The 18,708-nt window shown below is 40.5% G+C and overlaps 1 protein-coding gene across 4 annotated transcripts in view; it reads right to left on the reverse strand.

Moving 5' to 3' along the window:
• pde5ab (phosphodiesterase 5A, cGMP-specific, b) overlaps window positions 1-18,708 on the reverse strand; it is an 86,885-nt gene that overhangs the window by 19,151 nt on the left and 49,026 nt on the right. For 3 of the 4 annotated variants that reach the window (XM_086196891.1, XM_086196889.1, XM_086196888.1), the window contains exons 8-13: window positions 17,444-17,511; window positions 10,333-10,441; window positions 10,167-10,251; window positions 5,573-5,748; window positions 4,438-4,497; window positions 3,666-3,812 (exon numbers count right to left, since the gene is read on the reverse strand). In XM_086196891.1, the coding sequence (XP_086053017.1) occupies window positions 3,666-3,812; window positions 4,438-4,497; window positions 5,573-5,748; window positions 10,167-10,251; window positions 10,333-10,441; window positions 17,444-17,511 (645 nt within the window). The remainder of the gene's footprint in view (window positions 1-3,665; window positions 3,813-4,437; window positions 4,498-5,572; window positions 5,749-10,166; window positions 10,252-10,332; window positions 10,442-17,443; window positions 17,512-18,708) is intronic. The other variant, XM_086196890.1, reaches the window with a different exon arrangement.

An 18,708-nucleotide genomic window follows, 5' to 3' on the forward strand; every position in this document is an offset into this window, starting at 1 on the left:
CACCCTAAATAAAATTAATACCATCAAAAAGGAATTAAATGGACTCTATGAGGAGGAATTAGAGAAAAAAGCCAAATTCACTAAGCAGAGATATTATGAGAATGGCCCTAGAGCCTGAAAACTCCTGTCGTGGAGGCGAAGGAAGCAACAGGCAGAGAGCTCCATATTTGGAATTAGTGACCCTAAAACTAAAAAAAACATATCACAAGTTAGAGGACATACAATGCATTTTTGAAAATTACTACAGAGAATTATATAGGGAACCAAATACAACTACCCCTCAGGAAATAAATACCGGTACATTTCTGGAATCTTTAGATTTACCCTCCATAGGTGAAGAACAGAATAAAGCCCTGATGGCAGAAATTACAAAGGAAGAAATAGAAAGGGCAATTTCTAAGCTGAAGGCCAACAAAGCACCGGGAACAGACGGCTTTCCGGCCGAATGGTACAAGACCTTTAAAGACCACATAGTACCTCTACTCTTGGACTGTTCTAACCACACACTTAAAGAAGGTGAACCATCAAGAACATGAAGGGAAGCAATTATTTCAGTTATTTATAAGGAGGGTAAGGACAAAGAAGAGTGTAGCGCATATAGGCCAATCTCTGTACTGAATATTGATTATAAATTGTATCCGTCAATACTGTCCAAAAGATTAGAACATATGATACCAGAACTAGTGGACCCAGATCAAACAGGCTTTGTGTGTGAGAGACAGACGCAAAACAATATTAGACGGGTGCTGCATATACTTGGGCATGTGACTACATGGAGAAAACAAGCTGCAGTACTCAGTCTAGATGCCGAAAAGGCGTTTGACTTGGTCTGCTGAGAGTACCTATATTTGACATTAAAAAGATTTGGATTTAGAGATGACTCTATTAGATGTTTTAAAACCCTATATTTGTCTCCAAATGCCAGGATAAAAATCAATGGACATCACTCACAGCCTACTGAGCTGGAGCGAGGCTGTTGTCAAGGTTGCTCTCTCAGCCCAGCTCTTTTCTCCCTATTCATCGAACACTTAGCACAGTCAATTAGAGATGATCCGGTAATAAAAGAAATAATGGTCAGGGGCTCGGAGCATAAGATTTGTCGATACGCGGACGACGTTTTACTGCTTATTCCAGCGCCAGAGACTAGCATCCCTCGGCTGATGTCTACAATAAAACAATTTGGAACCTATTCTGGTTATAAATTAAATGTGCAAAAAACCCAAATTTTAAGCTATACTTACTCCCCTCAAAAAGACATTTTGAATAGATTCTATTTCAAATGGAACTCAAAGGAGATTAAATATCTGGGGATTCGAATACCTAAAGAGCTATCCAAAATATATGAAGGCAATTTTGGCCCCATAAGTAAAGACATCAAGTCAGACATCAACAGATGGTCTCAACTGCCCCTAGACATGCACAATAGGATAGAAACAATAAAGATGAACCTACTTCCCCGATTCCTGTATCTTTTTCAATCCCTACCAGTAATGATCACACAAACGCAATTTAATGAATGGGATAAGTGGATCTCAAGATTCATATGGGCGGGTAGAAGACAAAGGATCCAATTCAAAACACTGCAATTGGCTAAAGAGAAAGGGGGTAGATCACTGCCATGCCTGGCAGACTATTACAAGGCAGCACAATTAAGACCACTGGCATGCTACTGCAACCCAAATTATACAGCGATTCGGAAACCTCACAATTAGACATACCGTTACAATCCATACTGGGTAGTAAAACACTGTATGAGCAGCATTCTAGTCACCTGAACCAATGGTCTAAAGTCTGCCTGCGTATTTGGTTTAAGGAATGTAAGTCACCACCACTTGAAGGACAGTCTAAGTTATTGAGATGGATTGCCTTTGACCCTGAATTTGAACCTGCAAGGATTGACACTGGTACAGAAGGGATATCACCTCTTACTGCTTAATTATATCCAAGGGAAAATTTGATAGTTTTCAGAAATTTTCAGATACATATGAGCTAGAAAAAATTGATTTATTTAGGTACCTTCAAACCAGATCTTATTATAACAAACAGATAAAACCACTAGAGGAATGTGAGACCAACTTAATCGACATATTTATTGACATGTACAAAAATAAGGACAATAGGAAACTTGTTTCAAAACTATACTCCTGCATTCAATCTAATAAGAAACACTCAACAGATAAGTTTAGATTAAAATGGGAGAAAGAATCTCAAACTGTCATCACAGAGGAAGAGTGGTTGAATATAAGCTCTGTGCAGTCAACTTCCACTAGTTCTGGTCTCTGGAGAGATTTCTGCTGACGGAACCTGATTAGATATTTTATAACCCCTCAGTTAACATGTGTGCAGACAGGGGAGACGGCCAGGGGACTCTGTTGGAGGAACTGCGGTGAACAGCTAGCAGACCATTTTCATATATTCTGGAGCTGCCCAGCTATTCAGCCATATTGGCAAAAGATTACACAAGGAATACAAAACATTTTTGGTGATGAAATTAACAGCTCTTTTTTCTACAATCTACTTGGGTAATATTGCACCCCATATACTGGGATGAGACAAATATCTTTTAAAAATATTATTAGCAGCCAGTAAGAAAACCATAACTCGAAGCTGGTTACAGTCCGTACCTCCGGCAGAGTCAGACTGGATCGTTATTGTGACCAATATTCAAAATATGGAAAGGATTGAATCTACAGACTGATAAATATTTGCACTATTGGGAAAAATGGATTGTGTACATGTCTACAAGAGATGCTCATTAAGCCATCATTTTATTTGTAACTCCATCGGTATAACGTCTGAATGAATGGATAGGTGACCAACTGTTCGATCTATGCTTTTCTATATGTTGTCTATGTTTCTTCTATAAAAATAAAGTACAAAAAAAAGTTTAAAAAAAAAGACAAATTGTTAAATAGTGTGGATGAGCTTGTTGAACAATGTGTGCAAGTCTCATCCAATTTTGTTAGCTACAGAGCTGATTTTCTGCAATGGAAAGATCCCATTGGTTTTATTTTTGGTCAAGGTGGATGCTGACTTGTTAGTAGATCGCAGAAAAACTTAATCCCTGCCATGCTAACTTACTGGTTAACTACAAAAAAATAACTTCATCCCATTCATGCTAACTTCCTGTTTGAATACAAAAATACCTCCATCCCTGCCATACTAATTTCCTGTCAGACTGCAAAATACTTCATCCCTACCATGCTAACTTCTTGTTGGACTGCAAAAATACTTCATTACTGTACTATTATGTTCTACTGAAGCAAAGCTGCTTAATCAAGAGGGCCCCGTTGTGCTGAAAATTCCAAGCCCCAGGTCATTCCTCTGTACATAGAGATCAACATTATCTGTCCATCTCCAAAGATGACTCACCCATCTAGTCTACAATGTTGTCAGTGAATAATCCCAAACTCCTTCCTCCTTGATTCAATAAAGGTGATTAAAAAATCAAAACACAAATGTTGGTAACCTTGTCTTCAATACTATGGATATCTTGTGACCTGATACTTCATCATACATTCCTTTTGTACAAGTGGAGCTTCTTACTTAATGGTGCCCCTCAGCAAAATGAAAATTTCTTGATTCAGTCTCAGTGAGTGAATATTCATGCATTCGTAAAGAATTCGTAAAATTTTAAGAAAAAAAACAGCCCCATTAATACGTACGGTGTGCTTCATCTGGAAGTTCTGGACCAGGTTGAGATCCACAAACATGCGGATGGTGGCAAATGTAGTTTCAGTGTCTGACAAGTCAAAGTCACTGAAACTGAAGTCCAACAGATGCAGAGACTGGGCAGATGGAACAGTAGCTACCTTCGTATACACACACACACACACACACACACACACACACACACACACACACACAAATACATCAGGAATGAAGTATAAAGGCTGTAGATTGAAGGATTTATATGTAAATGCATATTAGAGTGTACAAATGTGATACAAATGTGTGCCAATGAAGGATTTAACAACACAGTTTTGAGGGTTTTCTTCCTCAAATGTTACACATTCAATGTAAGGTGGCCTCTTGGGTGGAAGGCAGGAGAAAATGCAAGCCTCTATCCTAGATACCAAATGACACATCCCCTCTCTAGTACCTGAGGGAGGCCACTTAATCAGGTAAAGCGCTTTGTCCAGCCAGGAAAACAGGGCAGCACCATTCATCCCTGCTCACATGCAAAGATCTGCACATCTGTATCCCCCGAAGACCAATGAGAATTTTGAGAGGATACTGAAGATCTTCAACATAACTGTGCAAACCAGTTTGAGAATAATGGTTGTAGGGAATAATTCAACCTCAACATAGGATAAATAGTAAAAATTTAACAAAAAATGTTCAAAACCTATCTTCTGTTAGCTCCCTATCTTTTTTTGGAATGAAAAGTGTCTGGATGTGAGGATGTGTATAATTGAATCCATAAATGTAAATTACCCCAGTTACCTGGAGTTCCTGAGATTCTTCCTCTGTGGCAGATGCATGATATGAAAGAACCTGCAATACACACAACACAGGCAAGGAAGGTGGTTTCATCAGTGCTCCTTGCTGACATCAGCTCATTGCCGCTATCAGTCTCTTTGGTGTTTAGTATCATGCAAACATTTCAATTTCTTTATCAATCCAGACTGAGTTTGTTTTCTGGTCTCTTGTCTGTGGCTGTAACTTTCCAGGACCAAACCATGATTTTCCAGGGTGGGGAAACATATCTGATAATTTTCAAATTGGGGTTTTCAATTTTTATGAGAGAAAAGACTTCCAAGGATGAAAACTAAGTGGTTGGTTTAATAAATGCAGATCTGATGAAACTCTGGAAAGCACAAATGACTACTTTTATGGGAATTATCCAGGGCTTCCTCCCCTTGGTACATAAGAGAGCTCCAAAATGAGGCTACAGCAGTGAAGGTTTAGTTTCGGTGAGAGCCACATTGAACAGGACAGAGTGGTCCAGACCAGTTTGGGTTAGGCGGATAAAATAGCAGAAGGGGGCAGGTGTCAGCTCCAGCCGAGAGGAAACGCCATCTCTGACACCCTGATCCTGACAGCTCTGCCAGGGAAGACACATCGCAAACAGCATGTGTGTGTGTGTGTGTGTGTGTGTGTGTGTGTGTGTGTGTGTGTGTGTGTGTGTGTGTGTGTGTGTGTGTGTGTGAGAGAGACCGACAGAGTTGGAGGTAGTTCATGAGACCGGATATAGGCTGAAGTAGTGATTGCGTGGGCTCACTTGTAATGAACATACTGGTTCTTGTCTGGAGGCAGGAAAGTGTCAAGAAGAAGCTTGACAAATCCCTCAGCATCACTTCATGACTGTCACTCACACACCCACAGGTTGCTCTATAAGTAACCTGCTCTCTCTGTCTGTGTTCCAGAGAGAGCAGATGAAGGATTACGACTGAAATATAAAGAGGGGTACATTACACAAAGTACCTTGTTATATTTTCTGAGAAATGAAAGGAAATTTCTGGAGCTGGCCCAAAGTTTGAGTTTTTGTGTGTGTGTGTGTGTGTGTGTGTGTGTGTGTGTGTGTGTGTGTGTGTGTGTGTGTGTGTGTGTGTGTGCGTGTGTGTCTGACCTCCAGGGTGACCTCCTGCTTGGCCATGGCTCTTTCAACCGTTTCATACATCTGTGTATTCTGAATACCAAGTCCACAGAAGATAGCAAAGGCCTCCAGGAACTGCTCGTCATTACGATTGAAGGTCTTTACGCTGCCCAATGCTTCATCCATCTTGTTCACCAGCTGACAAACACCTGCACGTGCACACACATAAATACATTTGGTCTCATGCAAGAACATTTTTATATTCTCATCTGAAATATCTTTTTAATTAAATGAGGCGTATGAATGAACAAAAAATTTAGTCTTAGTTGTGGAATTAAAAGTCCTGAAAAGCCAAGGAACAGTGAAAAATAACTTATGCTGTGATGGTTTTCTCAGCTGTATGTGCTCATAGCACACAAATGAAGAAGAAATGGTTAGACATTTAATTAAATTCCATAACATTAGCCAAGAAATCTAGACTGCCCCTAGTGCTAGCAAATTTAATATGCCCTCAGGGTCAGTCTAACGGCACACAGCTCAGGCTCCTAGCAGCAAAACCCAAACTCAGATCAGACCAATCACATTGTGCGGGCTTGCTGGAAGGGGGGCTCAACATCATGACGCCAGGTTTGAGACCGTTTTGCAGTTGTTCAGAAGTTCCTGTGAATAAACAAGATGGCCGCTGCTAATGAACAGCAGTCCATCGAATCTTTGTTGGTCTCAATTACGAATGATTTAAAGTTAAACTTTTCCTTGAAAGAAGAATAGAAAATGGCACTTAAGTCATTCATATTAAAGAAAAATGTTTTCGGAGTTTTCCCAACTGGATATGGGAAAAGTATGATTTATCAGTTAGCTCCACTGGTGGCTGAATGCGTGGGACTCATCAGTGTAAACCCGCTTGTGATTATTGTCTTGCCGCTACACCAGAAAGTCACGTTCAAGTCTCAATAAAAGGGTCAGACACCGCTGCCAAATGCTGTTCGACTTTGCTAGTGTTTTCTATACTGCCACAATGACATGCAGAAATCTCCCGGCAATACTTTTTTTTAAATACTTTTTTTTTTCTGCAGTTTTTCAAAGATGCTTGTTGAATGTGCAAGCACGCCTGCAATTCTGATATGTTCTCTCAAAAATGGCAATTGTCGTCAGGCTCCACAACTTAAGAATTTCTCCCACTTTTACACAACACACCATATGTGAAACACCTCCACGGATGCTGTTTCTCTGACGAGGTCACCTTCTTCATCTTCATAGAGCTATCCTACTGCATGCAGAGAAGGTTTGAAAGATCAATTTGTCCAACCCCTCTGATTGAGCCCTACCAATGGTGTGTTTCCAGACCAATATCTTGATGTAGGTCTGGCTTCCCAGGCTAACATCATACATCTGTAAAAACAAAGAAGTTCCATGACTGCAACACAAGGGACTAAGAAGATGAGAGTAACATGTAGAGACGATGGGGACATGTGACATGTTGCATTGTCAATTGATATCATTAATCTGCAAGATACTGCTGCAACACAACAAATCTGAATTCTTGCTTTCTGTAGTGTAAACAGCACTCAAGGTTCCATGAATCAAAGTTGAAGTAGGAATGGTCAGCTTTAACAGTATAGATATCTGTGTTTTGGTAGCAGTTTAGCTAGCCTTGATGTTAATAAGTTGAAAAATTATAGTGATAGTCTTCACAAATCCCCCCCAAAAAAGAAATGTTTTTGACAAAGCGAAAAATTCATCCTCCCATCTCCTGGCCTGAGACAAGAATGTGTATCACAACTAGTGATAAAAAATGTTGAAATACGAAATCCACAGGTTGAAGATCTACTTTGAGGTCAGCCCTAGTGACTTATCCCTGTGCTTGTGTTAATATGTCTTTAATTAAATCAGGTCAAATTTTAGCATTACACAATTTCAGAGTGGAAGTAAGAGCAGCTATGAATCTTATTGATGCACATTAATGTACATTAGCACCCATATATTTAAGGAATGAATAAAATGATCATTATAAAAGGACAAAGAATAATGTAGCTTTGTTTGCACTCAGACAAAAGTCCTACAAGGATTTAGAACACAAAAGTGCATCTGTAATGATTTCATTAAACAGAAATGAGGGAATTTTAATTCACTTGCCTGATGAGAACGATTTAGAACGTTTCATTTGATCTATTAATTACTTGGTCTCTTCAAGTCTGGAGGCTAGACGAGGAGGACCTGTCTTGTTTGATCACTAAGAGACATCCTCAGTCATTAGTCATCATCATAACCCACTAACTCAACTGTCGTCAGCTCATTATGCGGATGATAATCACGGCTGTTGATGGAGTGGCAGGACTATTCATGCGCAGACAATAAAAGCGGCTTCATGCGTCTTCAATTTTATGATCTGCAAGCTGAAAGCTGGGTATAATGATGATGATGACGACGATGCCGTCATGGAAAACCACAATTACAAAGCACTCAGGACATCCGGGGATCAATCTAGCATTCATGGTAGTGCTGTCACACTTTGTCAGTAGTTAAAATATTCTTCAAAGTTAAATGTCATTACTTGGGGTCAAAGGTTCCAGGACGTCGTTTTACAGAAAAAGTTGTCAAATCCTGCAAAAAAACACACATGATTTACTATCATTATCAGTCTAAACCAGTGGATTATAATGATTTTTTTCATGCAAATTATTGCTGCAGGATTTAACAGTTCGTTCTGTCAAACTACCTCTTGGACGCTTTGACCTTTGACCCTGATTGGGTCCAACCCATCCTATGTGTTTAGACCCTACCTCTTCACATGTTCGGTGTTGCACCTGATGAGGGGCACATCAGTTGAAATGTTGTGTCGTAGGCCAGGATTACACAAATAAGATATTTTTCTAACACACATTTTTCGGTCTGATTGGGCCTCTCAACCACAAGAAGACAGTGTTTTCACCCACTTAAACAGAGATTTTTTTTAAACGGATAACAATTGGAGAGATTGAAAAAATATCCGATTGAGTGGATCCGTGTGGTTATGTTGAATGGAGCTGCTGTTGATGCAATGACGTCAAACGTCTAGTGTCAAGCCGTCCGTACATGTGCATTGCAGCAAAACACCAGATGTCAACAATGGCGGACATGTACCGGGTTACTTATGTGTGCTTTGCACTTGTCGATCTCATTCCAGCTCTACATGCCAGCTTAACATTGTTGCATCAATTGCATGTCACCAGCACGCAAAGGCGTCTGCTGCATACAATATTACTCGATAGTCCCAAGCTTGTTTTTCTGTTTTGAGTCACTGCCACGTTTGATTACAACTGAATACGCATGCTAATAACATTCTTCTTCTATGATTACTGACATTTTGCTTAACACCACCAACTGGCCTGGCCTGGCATGGCATGGAATTGAAGGCTTTAAAGGCGATCATATTCGGTTTGGGCTGTTCATGTGGACAGAGATATTTCTCTGGTGTGGACAGTTTGTTTTTTTTAAATGAGGAAGAAAATATCTGATTGGAAAAATATCCACATACGTGTAGTCCCATCCTGTCCTTATTGAAACCAAGATAGGAGCTATTAAAACGATAATGCTAAATAGACATTATTTGATTGGATGTAAAAACAACCAGTTTGACATGCAAGCAGTAACTCTGCTAGAATCTTTGCAGTTAATGGCCCCTCCCCCTTTCACATAACACTGGATGGAAGATGTCTGCTAATTAAATATAGCTAAAAAACCATAAAGACTTCATATTCAAAAACAAACTTTGAAAAAGGACTCCACATTAGGGAAGGGCATTTGAAGAAATTGACTTTATTATTAGTAGGGAAAAATTAAAGTTCAGGTGATGGCAAGGTGGCTTTGGGATGTTTTAAGAGGTCCAGCAGTCTGTGGTTAGCTCAGCTTTCTCAGCTGTAGCAAACATTTTTAAAAGCTCCTGCTTTCACTCTTTGTAATGAGTTTCAACAAGTCTGGCGATCCTGGGTCGTGACGAAATGCTGTGTAATGGTTCAATTCAATTAATCTTAAAAAATCTCTGCCCTCAACAACACTTAAGGGCAGCCCATCCGTGTCAATACATTTATAGATTGCCTGGGTAATTTTTCCTTCCCGTTTAGCGTTGCAGCTCCTCCACGCTTACACTGAAGTGATGCTAAGTTGAGATGATGCGTGTGCATTGATGGGCAGGTGTACGTTGCTCGAGTGGTACATCATTGGGGCCGATGTCATTACGTACAATAAAGCTTTTGCATTTGAAATGGTCCCACACCAAACTTTGTGTTGACCCCTTGATATTTACATTAGCAGCAGCAGCAGCAAGTAGAGAGGAGAGTATTTCCAATACTTCCTCTGTCTCCTAACACTCGTTAAATGTCACCCCTGATGCTCAACATAGCCTCCTTAGATAAAAGACATTTTAAGTGATCGACAAACGTCTTAACCATCAATTTTGAATCACTGATTAATTGTGCCCATCCCTACTCCACAGTCTATGATAGTCTGCAAAAGAAAGAAGACCTTCTCATAGCTCTGATCTTGACTTGGTCTCGCCTTGCATTTGTCTTGGTAGTTTTGAGTACAACACTACTGATATGAGCCGCCAGTCTTATCCAGTGATGGAGAGGAGGGCTGCAGGACATCTTACCTATGACTTTGTCCTTCTTTCCATTCTTGATGGGGGTACAGAGCAAACTCTTTATCTGGTTACTGGTATGGTCTGGTTTTTCACTCTGTCAAAAAAAAAGAAGTTTAATTAGTCATTTCGGGGGAAGAAAAAATAAAGGAAAGAATAGGAAGAAAAGAATACAGACCGTCCAGGGGAAGCGCTGGTCTTTGGTAACGTCAGAGATGTTGAGTGTCTGCATGATGTTCTTGACATACTGAGCATACATGTAGTTAATCTGACTGACATCATAGTCCCTGAGGAAAAGCAGAACAAATCAAAAACCCAACAGGATTAAACACTGAGTTCACCTGCATAGACCTCAGAAACCCCACTGGGTCCCTGGAGCCTCCGTCTGCAACTTTGGTTCCTAGTTTGATGCATTCCCAGTTTTTGTTGACCTTTTTTGATATGCAGTTACTAAATTTGCTTTTGATAGAAGTGTTTTTTTATTGTTGACTATATGTAGTTCAAGACACCAAGGCTGTGGACCCATACGGCAGTGGTGGGGCACTGGGACGAAGCACGTGTGTCTTGTTTCCATTAACATATTCAATTTGCTAATGTAGTGACATGTAACTCACAAGATGAACATCTGAATTGAATTACCATAACTTTGAGGCAAATTCTCACATGCACAGATGAATTAGGGTTCTTCACAGGTGGTCTTGACTGAACCACATATGTCCTGATAAATGGGGTATTTGTGAAGAACTTTTCTATGACTGTTCCAAATCCCCCCCTCCCCTTGAAACTTCTCAATTTCTAAAATTCAAATTACATAACTTATCAAGGTTTCTCATGACTGTTTAAATCCTACACAAAATCAAAAGAACTTCCTGAGAGCTAAAGGTGACTTAATGCTGTGGAATATTAAATGTGGGGGAGCAAAAATTGCTGTTTAAAGACTGATGTGTTGGAAAGCCGTAATTATATAAAGTTCTCGAGTGACAGTAAACCATACATAATAGTCTGAATCTGTTTAAAGAGATTAATTCTGTGGATACATCGTTTTGAGTGTCACATGACCCCACCGAAATCCATCCATTCATCCATTTTCTACCGCTTATCCTGTTGAGGGTGGGACTGGAACCTATCCCATCTGCCTTCAGGCCAGAAGCAGGGTTCACCCTGGACGGGTTGCCAGTCCGTTGAAGGCCCAACACATAGAGACAGACAACTATTCACGTTCACATCCACACCTACGGTCAATTTAGAGTATCAGATTAACCTCGTCCCCTCTTGCATGGACTGTGGGAGGAAACTGGAGTTCCTGGAAACAACCCACACAGGCACAGGGAGAACATGCAAACTCCACACAGAAAGACCCTGTGCTCTAGCCAGGGCTTGAACCCGGATCCTTATTGCTGTGAGGCGACAGAGTTAACCACTGCATCACCATGCCGCCCTCCTTGATGAAATGACTTTTTTCAAAATTAAATCTATTTAGGCTGATAGCATTTGGACAGCGTGAACTCGCTCTTCGAGGATTTTGATGTAAGGGACATTGATTCCTATGAAGATATATGCATTCACAAAGCTGCACCTGAGTCCACACCGCTCTCCGGCCGTCAGTCACATCAGCCAGCCCTTAATAAGTCTGTTTGTTATCTTTAGTCAGGCCAATTCCCAACCACACAGTCAGCTCTAATACTACATGAGAAATGAAGGAAAATGGATATGTAAACATAACATGAGGTTGAGGCCAAAGCCAGCGGGTTCTGGCTGGAACCCCGTGGTGCAACTGTATGTGTGTTGGGGAGAGTGAAAGTGAAATTGGAGTGTATGTTTGCGGATGACAGACATGACGACAAATATAGTTTGGGAGAACGAAAGAGGTGTGTTATGTATTTGCTTGATTTCCAACAACCACAGAGTTTCACATTAGTATGACTTAACGCCATCAGGCTAATCATATCAGTATGTTCTATCCTCCCTGGCCTCCATTGTGCACACACACACACACACACACACACACACACACACACACACACACACACACACACACACACACACACACACACCTGTACTTGTATCTTTGTTAGGCCCTTACTTTTCATCCTGCGTTCCATTACCTCGTACCTTAAGCTTAACAATCACATCTACTGAAAACACAATTGGAAACAATCAGTTAATTTTCACTGTTATTCAGAAGATACACAGCAGTACTTATCAATGTATCCACATGAAACAAATCAGCTGACCAAACTGGAAGCCTATCTGAAGGAAATAAAAACATGGATTACCCATAATTCCCTTTTATTAAACTCTGACAAAACTGAAGTTCTTGTGCTGGGCCCAAAACACCTTGGAGACACCCTACCTGATGAGATAGGTACCCTGGATGGCATCACCCTGGCCCCAAGCACTACCGTAAGGAACCTAGGAGTTCTCTTTGATCAGGATCTGTCCTTTAATGCCCACATTAAGCAAATCTCTAGGACTGCTTTGTTTCATTAACATAACAGCACTAAGATCAGACACATCCTGTCTCAAAAAGATGCAGGAAAAAGTAGTCCATGCCTTTGTCACTTCCAGGCTGGATTACTGCAATTCCCTTCTATCAGGCTGCACCAATAAGTCCCTAAAGACTCCAGCTGGTCCAAAATGCTGACAAAAAATGGTGGAAGAGACCATGTCTCTCCTGTACTGGCTCTGCATTGGCTCTCTGTCAAATTTAGAATAGAATATTAAATTCTCCTTCTAACATACAAAGTCCTCAACAATCAGGCACCTTCATATTTGACAGAGCTCTTAGTCCCTTATTATCCAGCTAGAACCCTTCACTCTGAGGATGCAGGGTTACTGGTGGTTCCTAGAGTTTCTAAAAGCAGAATGGAGTCAGAGCCTTCAGGTATCAGGCTTCCCTCCTGTGGAACCGTCTCCCAGTTTTGTTCTGGGATGCAGACACCCTCTCTACCTTTAAGAGCAGACTTAAGACCTACTTTTTGATCAGGCTTATAGTTGGGCTGCTTAGGCTGGCCCTTAGATATGCTGTTATCGGCTTAGACTGCCAGGGATCTCCCATGGTGCACTGGGCTTCTCTCTCTCCTCTCTTTCCTCTCTGTCCTCCTATATGTGTCATACATAGATCATATTCATTTGTGTTACTAACTCGTCTTCTTCTCCAGAGCCTTCGGGCTCCCTGCATTCCAGATCCTGGTTGCTGCTGGAGGAGGCTGCAGACCTGAAGAGGCTCAAGCAGCCACCCATAGCACCACCTCACTTCCCCATCTGTTCATCAGTCTCTTCCCTTTCTCTCTCTCTTTATCTCTGTCCCTCTCTTTCCTTCTGTATATCTGTCTTCCTCCATTATCTGTCTTTGTCTCTGCCCCACCCTCCTGCTCTCTTTCCCCCCAACCAGTCAAAGCAGAAGGCCCAATTGAGCCTGGATCAGCTTGACATTCCTGCCTGTTAAAAGGAAGGTTTTCATCGCCGCTGTTGCAGGATGTGCTTGCTGATGGAGAATTGTTGGTGTAAATTCATTGAAGGAGTGTGGTGCTAGACCTGTTCTACTTGGAAAGTGTCATGAGCTAACCTTTGTTTTAATTTGGTGCTATACATATGAAACTGATTTGACTTGACATTTAAATGTCTGACCCCACCCTTACAAATGATATTATTTGAATCTAATGTCAACCCAACAACCCAATTTTGGCCTTCAAACAACCCTTTGAAGTTTTAAGGACAAAGATCTACCTTCTTTCAAAAAATGTCCTCACTGGCTAGTTAAGTTTGTGTCGATCCTCACTATATAGCAAGTACAAGAAAACACACTCACTTCAGCCAGACATGCTCCACAGTGTGTGTGATTGTGCCTAAATTAAATTATTGAAACACACTCAAATCTGTGTTTCCTCTCCCTCTCAGTGACTGACTCAAATGGGGCCCCAGAATAAGCAACCGTAACACTGAGAACTATCAACAGAGCATCTCAACTCCACATCAGCACAACTTAATTACTCCACATTTTAAACTGGAACTGCCTTGCCAGCTGCTCCCACAAACAGGATCAACAGCTTGACTTCACTTCCTGCCTCTGCGAAACAGACGCCATGTCGTTGGGAAGCAGCAGCCTGTGGTTACTGTCACTATAAAAAGCCTGCTGCTGTTCCAGCCAGTCAACTCCTACAGGGCCCTTCCCTCGCTCGCTGGCCCAGTTGGAGCGCCCCAGTTTCATCCTATTACAGCTTTCCCACAGGAAATCAAACACATACACAAAGCTGTATTTAAGGTTGGTTATTAGATCCAAACAGGGGAGAAACTGTCTGAAAGTAGACGATAAACAACAGGATGCTGCAGAGGATGAGTGAAGATGAGACATCTGCCTCGTGTTGTTCCCTGACACTGTTGGGAGCTGATTATACTCCCTCTGTAGCAGTCAGACTGCTGGAAAACTGTTTTCACTGTTCTCTTCAAAAACAAGAAGATGAACCTGCCCGTTTTGCCAATCAAAAATATTCCCAGCATTGTCCCTCTTACTTCGATGATAATCCCCTTTGTTTGAAGCAGTCATCAATGAAAACAAAGGAAGTTAGCATGCCTCATTAGCATTTGTTACATTTACTCACTGACACATGGCCTCCTCCGTCCGAATACAGGCTGCATATTCAACAATTCACCACATTCACCTCCAGAAAATATCAGCCATTTAAATGCAAAAAGTTGGAAAATGTTGCAGTGATGTCAAAATGTGACAATCACTACCTGACAGACACTGCATTTTGCCGTATGTGCACACCGTATTGCACTTAATTACATCAGTTTTATAACAGAACCACTGTTTTGTATTGTACTGAGTTGTTGTTTAAAAAGCATCTTTGCACTTTTTTGCAGCAGGGTTCTTTTTTACAATTTAGAATTTTTTTCAAAAATGGAGAAAAAAATATTCTCAGCTCTTTCTGAGTTGTGGAATGCTTATTTTCATAGGACGTAGTTGTTTCTGATGTTTTTCTTTAGCTAGGATGGATGTTACTATACATAGCCACAAATAACAAAGTTTTTGCACTCAATATCAGATTTTGCCAGATCCCACAAATTTATTTATTCAAAAAATTCCTGCCTCCATAAAAACAAGCATTTTTGAATGCATTCAATTAAAAAAAGAACAAAAAACAAAACCTCTGTGGAATCCTGGAGGGACTGGCGAATGCACGTAAACATTGGTCCCCACATGTCATAGTGAACAACAGAAGGAGAAGACATCCGCCATATTCCTATTCCCTTGTTGTTGTTCTTGAAAACCATTAAGTTAAAAAAGTGACTCAGTATTTTTACTTTTCAGTATATTTAAGGGTTTTTACTTTCCTTTTACTTGAGTAAAACGTTTAAATCAGTAATTCTAATTTTAGCAGTCTTTACATGAGTATCTGTATTCATACTTAAGTAATGAATGTGTGTACTCTAGCCTCGGAACATTCCTACAGTGCAATGTCTTGCAATGTAAACAAAAAAGGAAAGATAATTCCTGAATCTGGATTCGGGGACGTTCCATTTTGTACTCATTATCAGGCCAACCAACAATTCTCACACACTCTGTGTATTATCATTTTGGTCTGATAAAAATAAGGAATCCATCAAATTGTTGAATGATCAGGAGGAACATATTGACTGTCTGAAATCTAATATAAGAGCTACAGAATACAGACGTATATCACAAAGACAAGTGCACCCATGCACTATCCTATTGTGTTGCTTGGCCTAGGATTGAGATTGTAATTTAGATGCTGCATAGCAACAGGGGTCACAGACCACCACAGAGAGCAGCAAGGCTGGGAATCATTGCAGCTAAAATCAGATTACAGTTTATTCCCTCCTCCTGGCTGGAACTTCCACAGTTCCTTTTCTTCTTACCCTGACCCTCAACTCATCCTGCCTGTAAATGCTTTAACTATTTCGTTCTTTTGCTGGATTCTTTATCCTCCCGTCTTTACTTCTGAGTGCCATCTTCTAACTGAAGGTTATTTCTCTTAGAGGTTACTCTAATGATGCTGATTTTGCTGTCCTGGAATTATTTCCACTGTCTTAAAAAAAAAAACTGCATACACTACTGATTCACATTTAGTGTGAATCTTTAAAGTTAAATAAATCTTAACTCTACTGACTTTTCCTGAGCTTTCAAATGAATTCATTGTATTAATCACTGGGTGGAGCTTTCTGAGGTGAGGAAAGTGCTGATGAAAAACACAAGATGCGAGAAAAACTAATAATAACCTGGACGCTGCCAAAATTTCCTGGGTAATATTGTGTTATCAGACGATCCTCTTGAAATGGAGGAAATTATGTTTCATTTTCAAACAACCTGCTGTAAAAAGCTGGGATATGAGGTAAAATTATGGACTCATTATCTGGTTAAACAGGATTTTATCATCCAGCTCCATGAACTATAGAGGAACTGCTTTTCCATGTGCAACTAATAGAGCTGTCAAATACAATACAGATGTACGCTGACCTAAAAATGTTAGACTTTCTTGGGTAAAGAGATGAAGAGGTTGTAACTAAGGATCTCAGCGAATTGAGCCAAAAGAACTTGGCTAATGATAAGACTAGCTCTGAGGCCACAGCCTATGATCAAATGATAACTTCCATGACACATTGTTGGCAGGTGAAGGAGGCATGTAAAAGATGCTAAGATACAAACAAGCTCAGAAAACCTACAAGAATTGGGCTAAACTGCCTGTCCATTCTTTTGTGTTTCAATCTGAAGTGACTGAATAAAAACAAAAAAATATTATAGCATTACTTCATCCAAAATTTGCATTTTACCTTTCAAGCTAATCACGACAAAAGCACAACCGCCCTAAAACATTGATTTATAAACTCTAAGATGTTGATTACACTGAACAATGCTCTTGAGAGTTTTGGGTCAGTATTGCTGTTGTTAGTCATCAGTCACCATAAACTTCAGGATAAATATTCATCTCTGGCTCTTTCTACATCCTTGAGCCACAAAGAAGAAATGCAAGAAGGGAAAGAAAATGCTGTCCTTGTGAGCACTAGATACCAATTCGTACTGGAAAGGTAAAAACACTTTTTGGGTGAAGTATTGATTTAATTCTCAGCTTCTTTTTCATGAATCATCAATCCTTATGCAAGGAACCGTCATGCAAAATATTTTCTGTAGGGTTCTGAAGCAGAAAAAAATGGTTGTTTGAAAAGAAAAAGTTAGGGTGAATAACCTGTGGAACAGCTGGACTGCATTTCAAGGCTGAGCTGCAAGACCTTTAATATAATAAATGGTTTCAGCACAATTGCCTTACCTTTTGGGGGCATCTAGGACTTCGGCCAACTCCTCGTATTCCATGTGAAAGACACTGGAGAATGAGTTCTGCAAAAAGAACAAAGCAAGTATATTTGTCTGAATGAGTGATGTAACTGTGGCATGCTGGGGGTTGATGTGTGATCAGGTGACAACTTATGGAGACATAGGACGTTTGATGTAGTTCTTTACCTAATCCAAGCACGCTTCTCTGCAGGTTGACCAGCTGTGTTTTCTGGACATGTCCACTAAATCATTCCTTCCACTTAAGCTATTAATGGCTAATTGCAGTATCCACATAAGTTAAGCCATGGTCTGCACACGCATCTCAGAGCATGAAACAGAGATGTTGATCTATTACTCATCAAGTCTTGCCAGAAGGAGAGATTATTTCGACATTCCAGTGCTCCTTTTGCTTTCCCCCCCTTTTAGGGACTTGTTTTCTCTCAACCTGCACCCCCAACCCCTCGCAAAGAATCCTTTTTTTTTTTTCCCAATTTTTACGAGGTGGGAACAGGATGTTAAAGATGGAGGAGTCCGTTTGGTTTTGGAAAACACTGCCCCTCATACACACACCTTCATTCTGCAGCTCTAGTTTGGCCTGACCTTTCAAGGTAAGGGCAATAAAGTTGCCTTAAACAGAAAAAAGGATCCTCAGTATTATGACATTTATTGGGATTGCTGGAGAGGTTTAGGGTTTATAGCAGGATGACACAGGATATGGAGGGGTTTTTGTTCTTTCAAGTAAGAATAAAGAAATAAATCCAGCTTGTCTTCTCATATTCTTTAGAGGAATCAGTCTTGTCATGGGAGGACGACTGAATGGTCTTCTGGTTATATCTGCTGTACAAGTGCTTTCCAACCACAGGTAGTAGAGTCAATGGCTGACACATAAATGCCATTCTGGTTTTACATCACGGGCCTCTTTTCAAAAAATCTTTTTCTCATTCCACAAACAGCATGCTGATTTAGAGGAGCACCGGAGACAGTATGTTAGAAAAGTCACCTTACACTTCTGACAGATTTGGAGCAACTCTGACAAAATATGGTCTGCGGTCTCAAAGCTAAAAAAAAAACCTGCAGTGCTTAACTGCCTTGCAAAGCTGCTAGCATTGACAGTAAACCCTGTAAGCCCCAGCCTGTCACCTTCTAACATGCTATTCATACAAACTATGACATCAAATTCAGTCAGTGTGTTCCAACTGCCAAGTTCATGAACTTTATGTATGCAAAAATTCCAGTTAGCAAATTCTGCATTCTGTGCAT

This window comes from Aulostomus chinensis, chromosome 24 (genome assembly GCF_037954235.1).
Source record: "Aulostomus chinensis isolate RoL2024-O1b breed Wild chromosome 24, RoL_Achi_v1.0, whole genome shotgun sequence".
Classification (NCBI taxonomy): domain Eukaryota; kingdom Metazoa; phylum Chordata; class Actinopteri; order Syngnathiformes; family Aulostomidae; genus Aulostomus; species Aulostomus chinensis.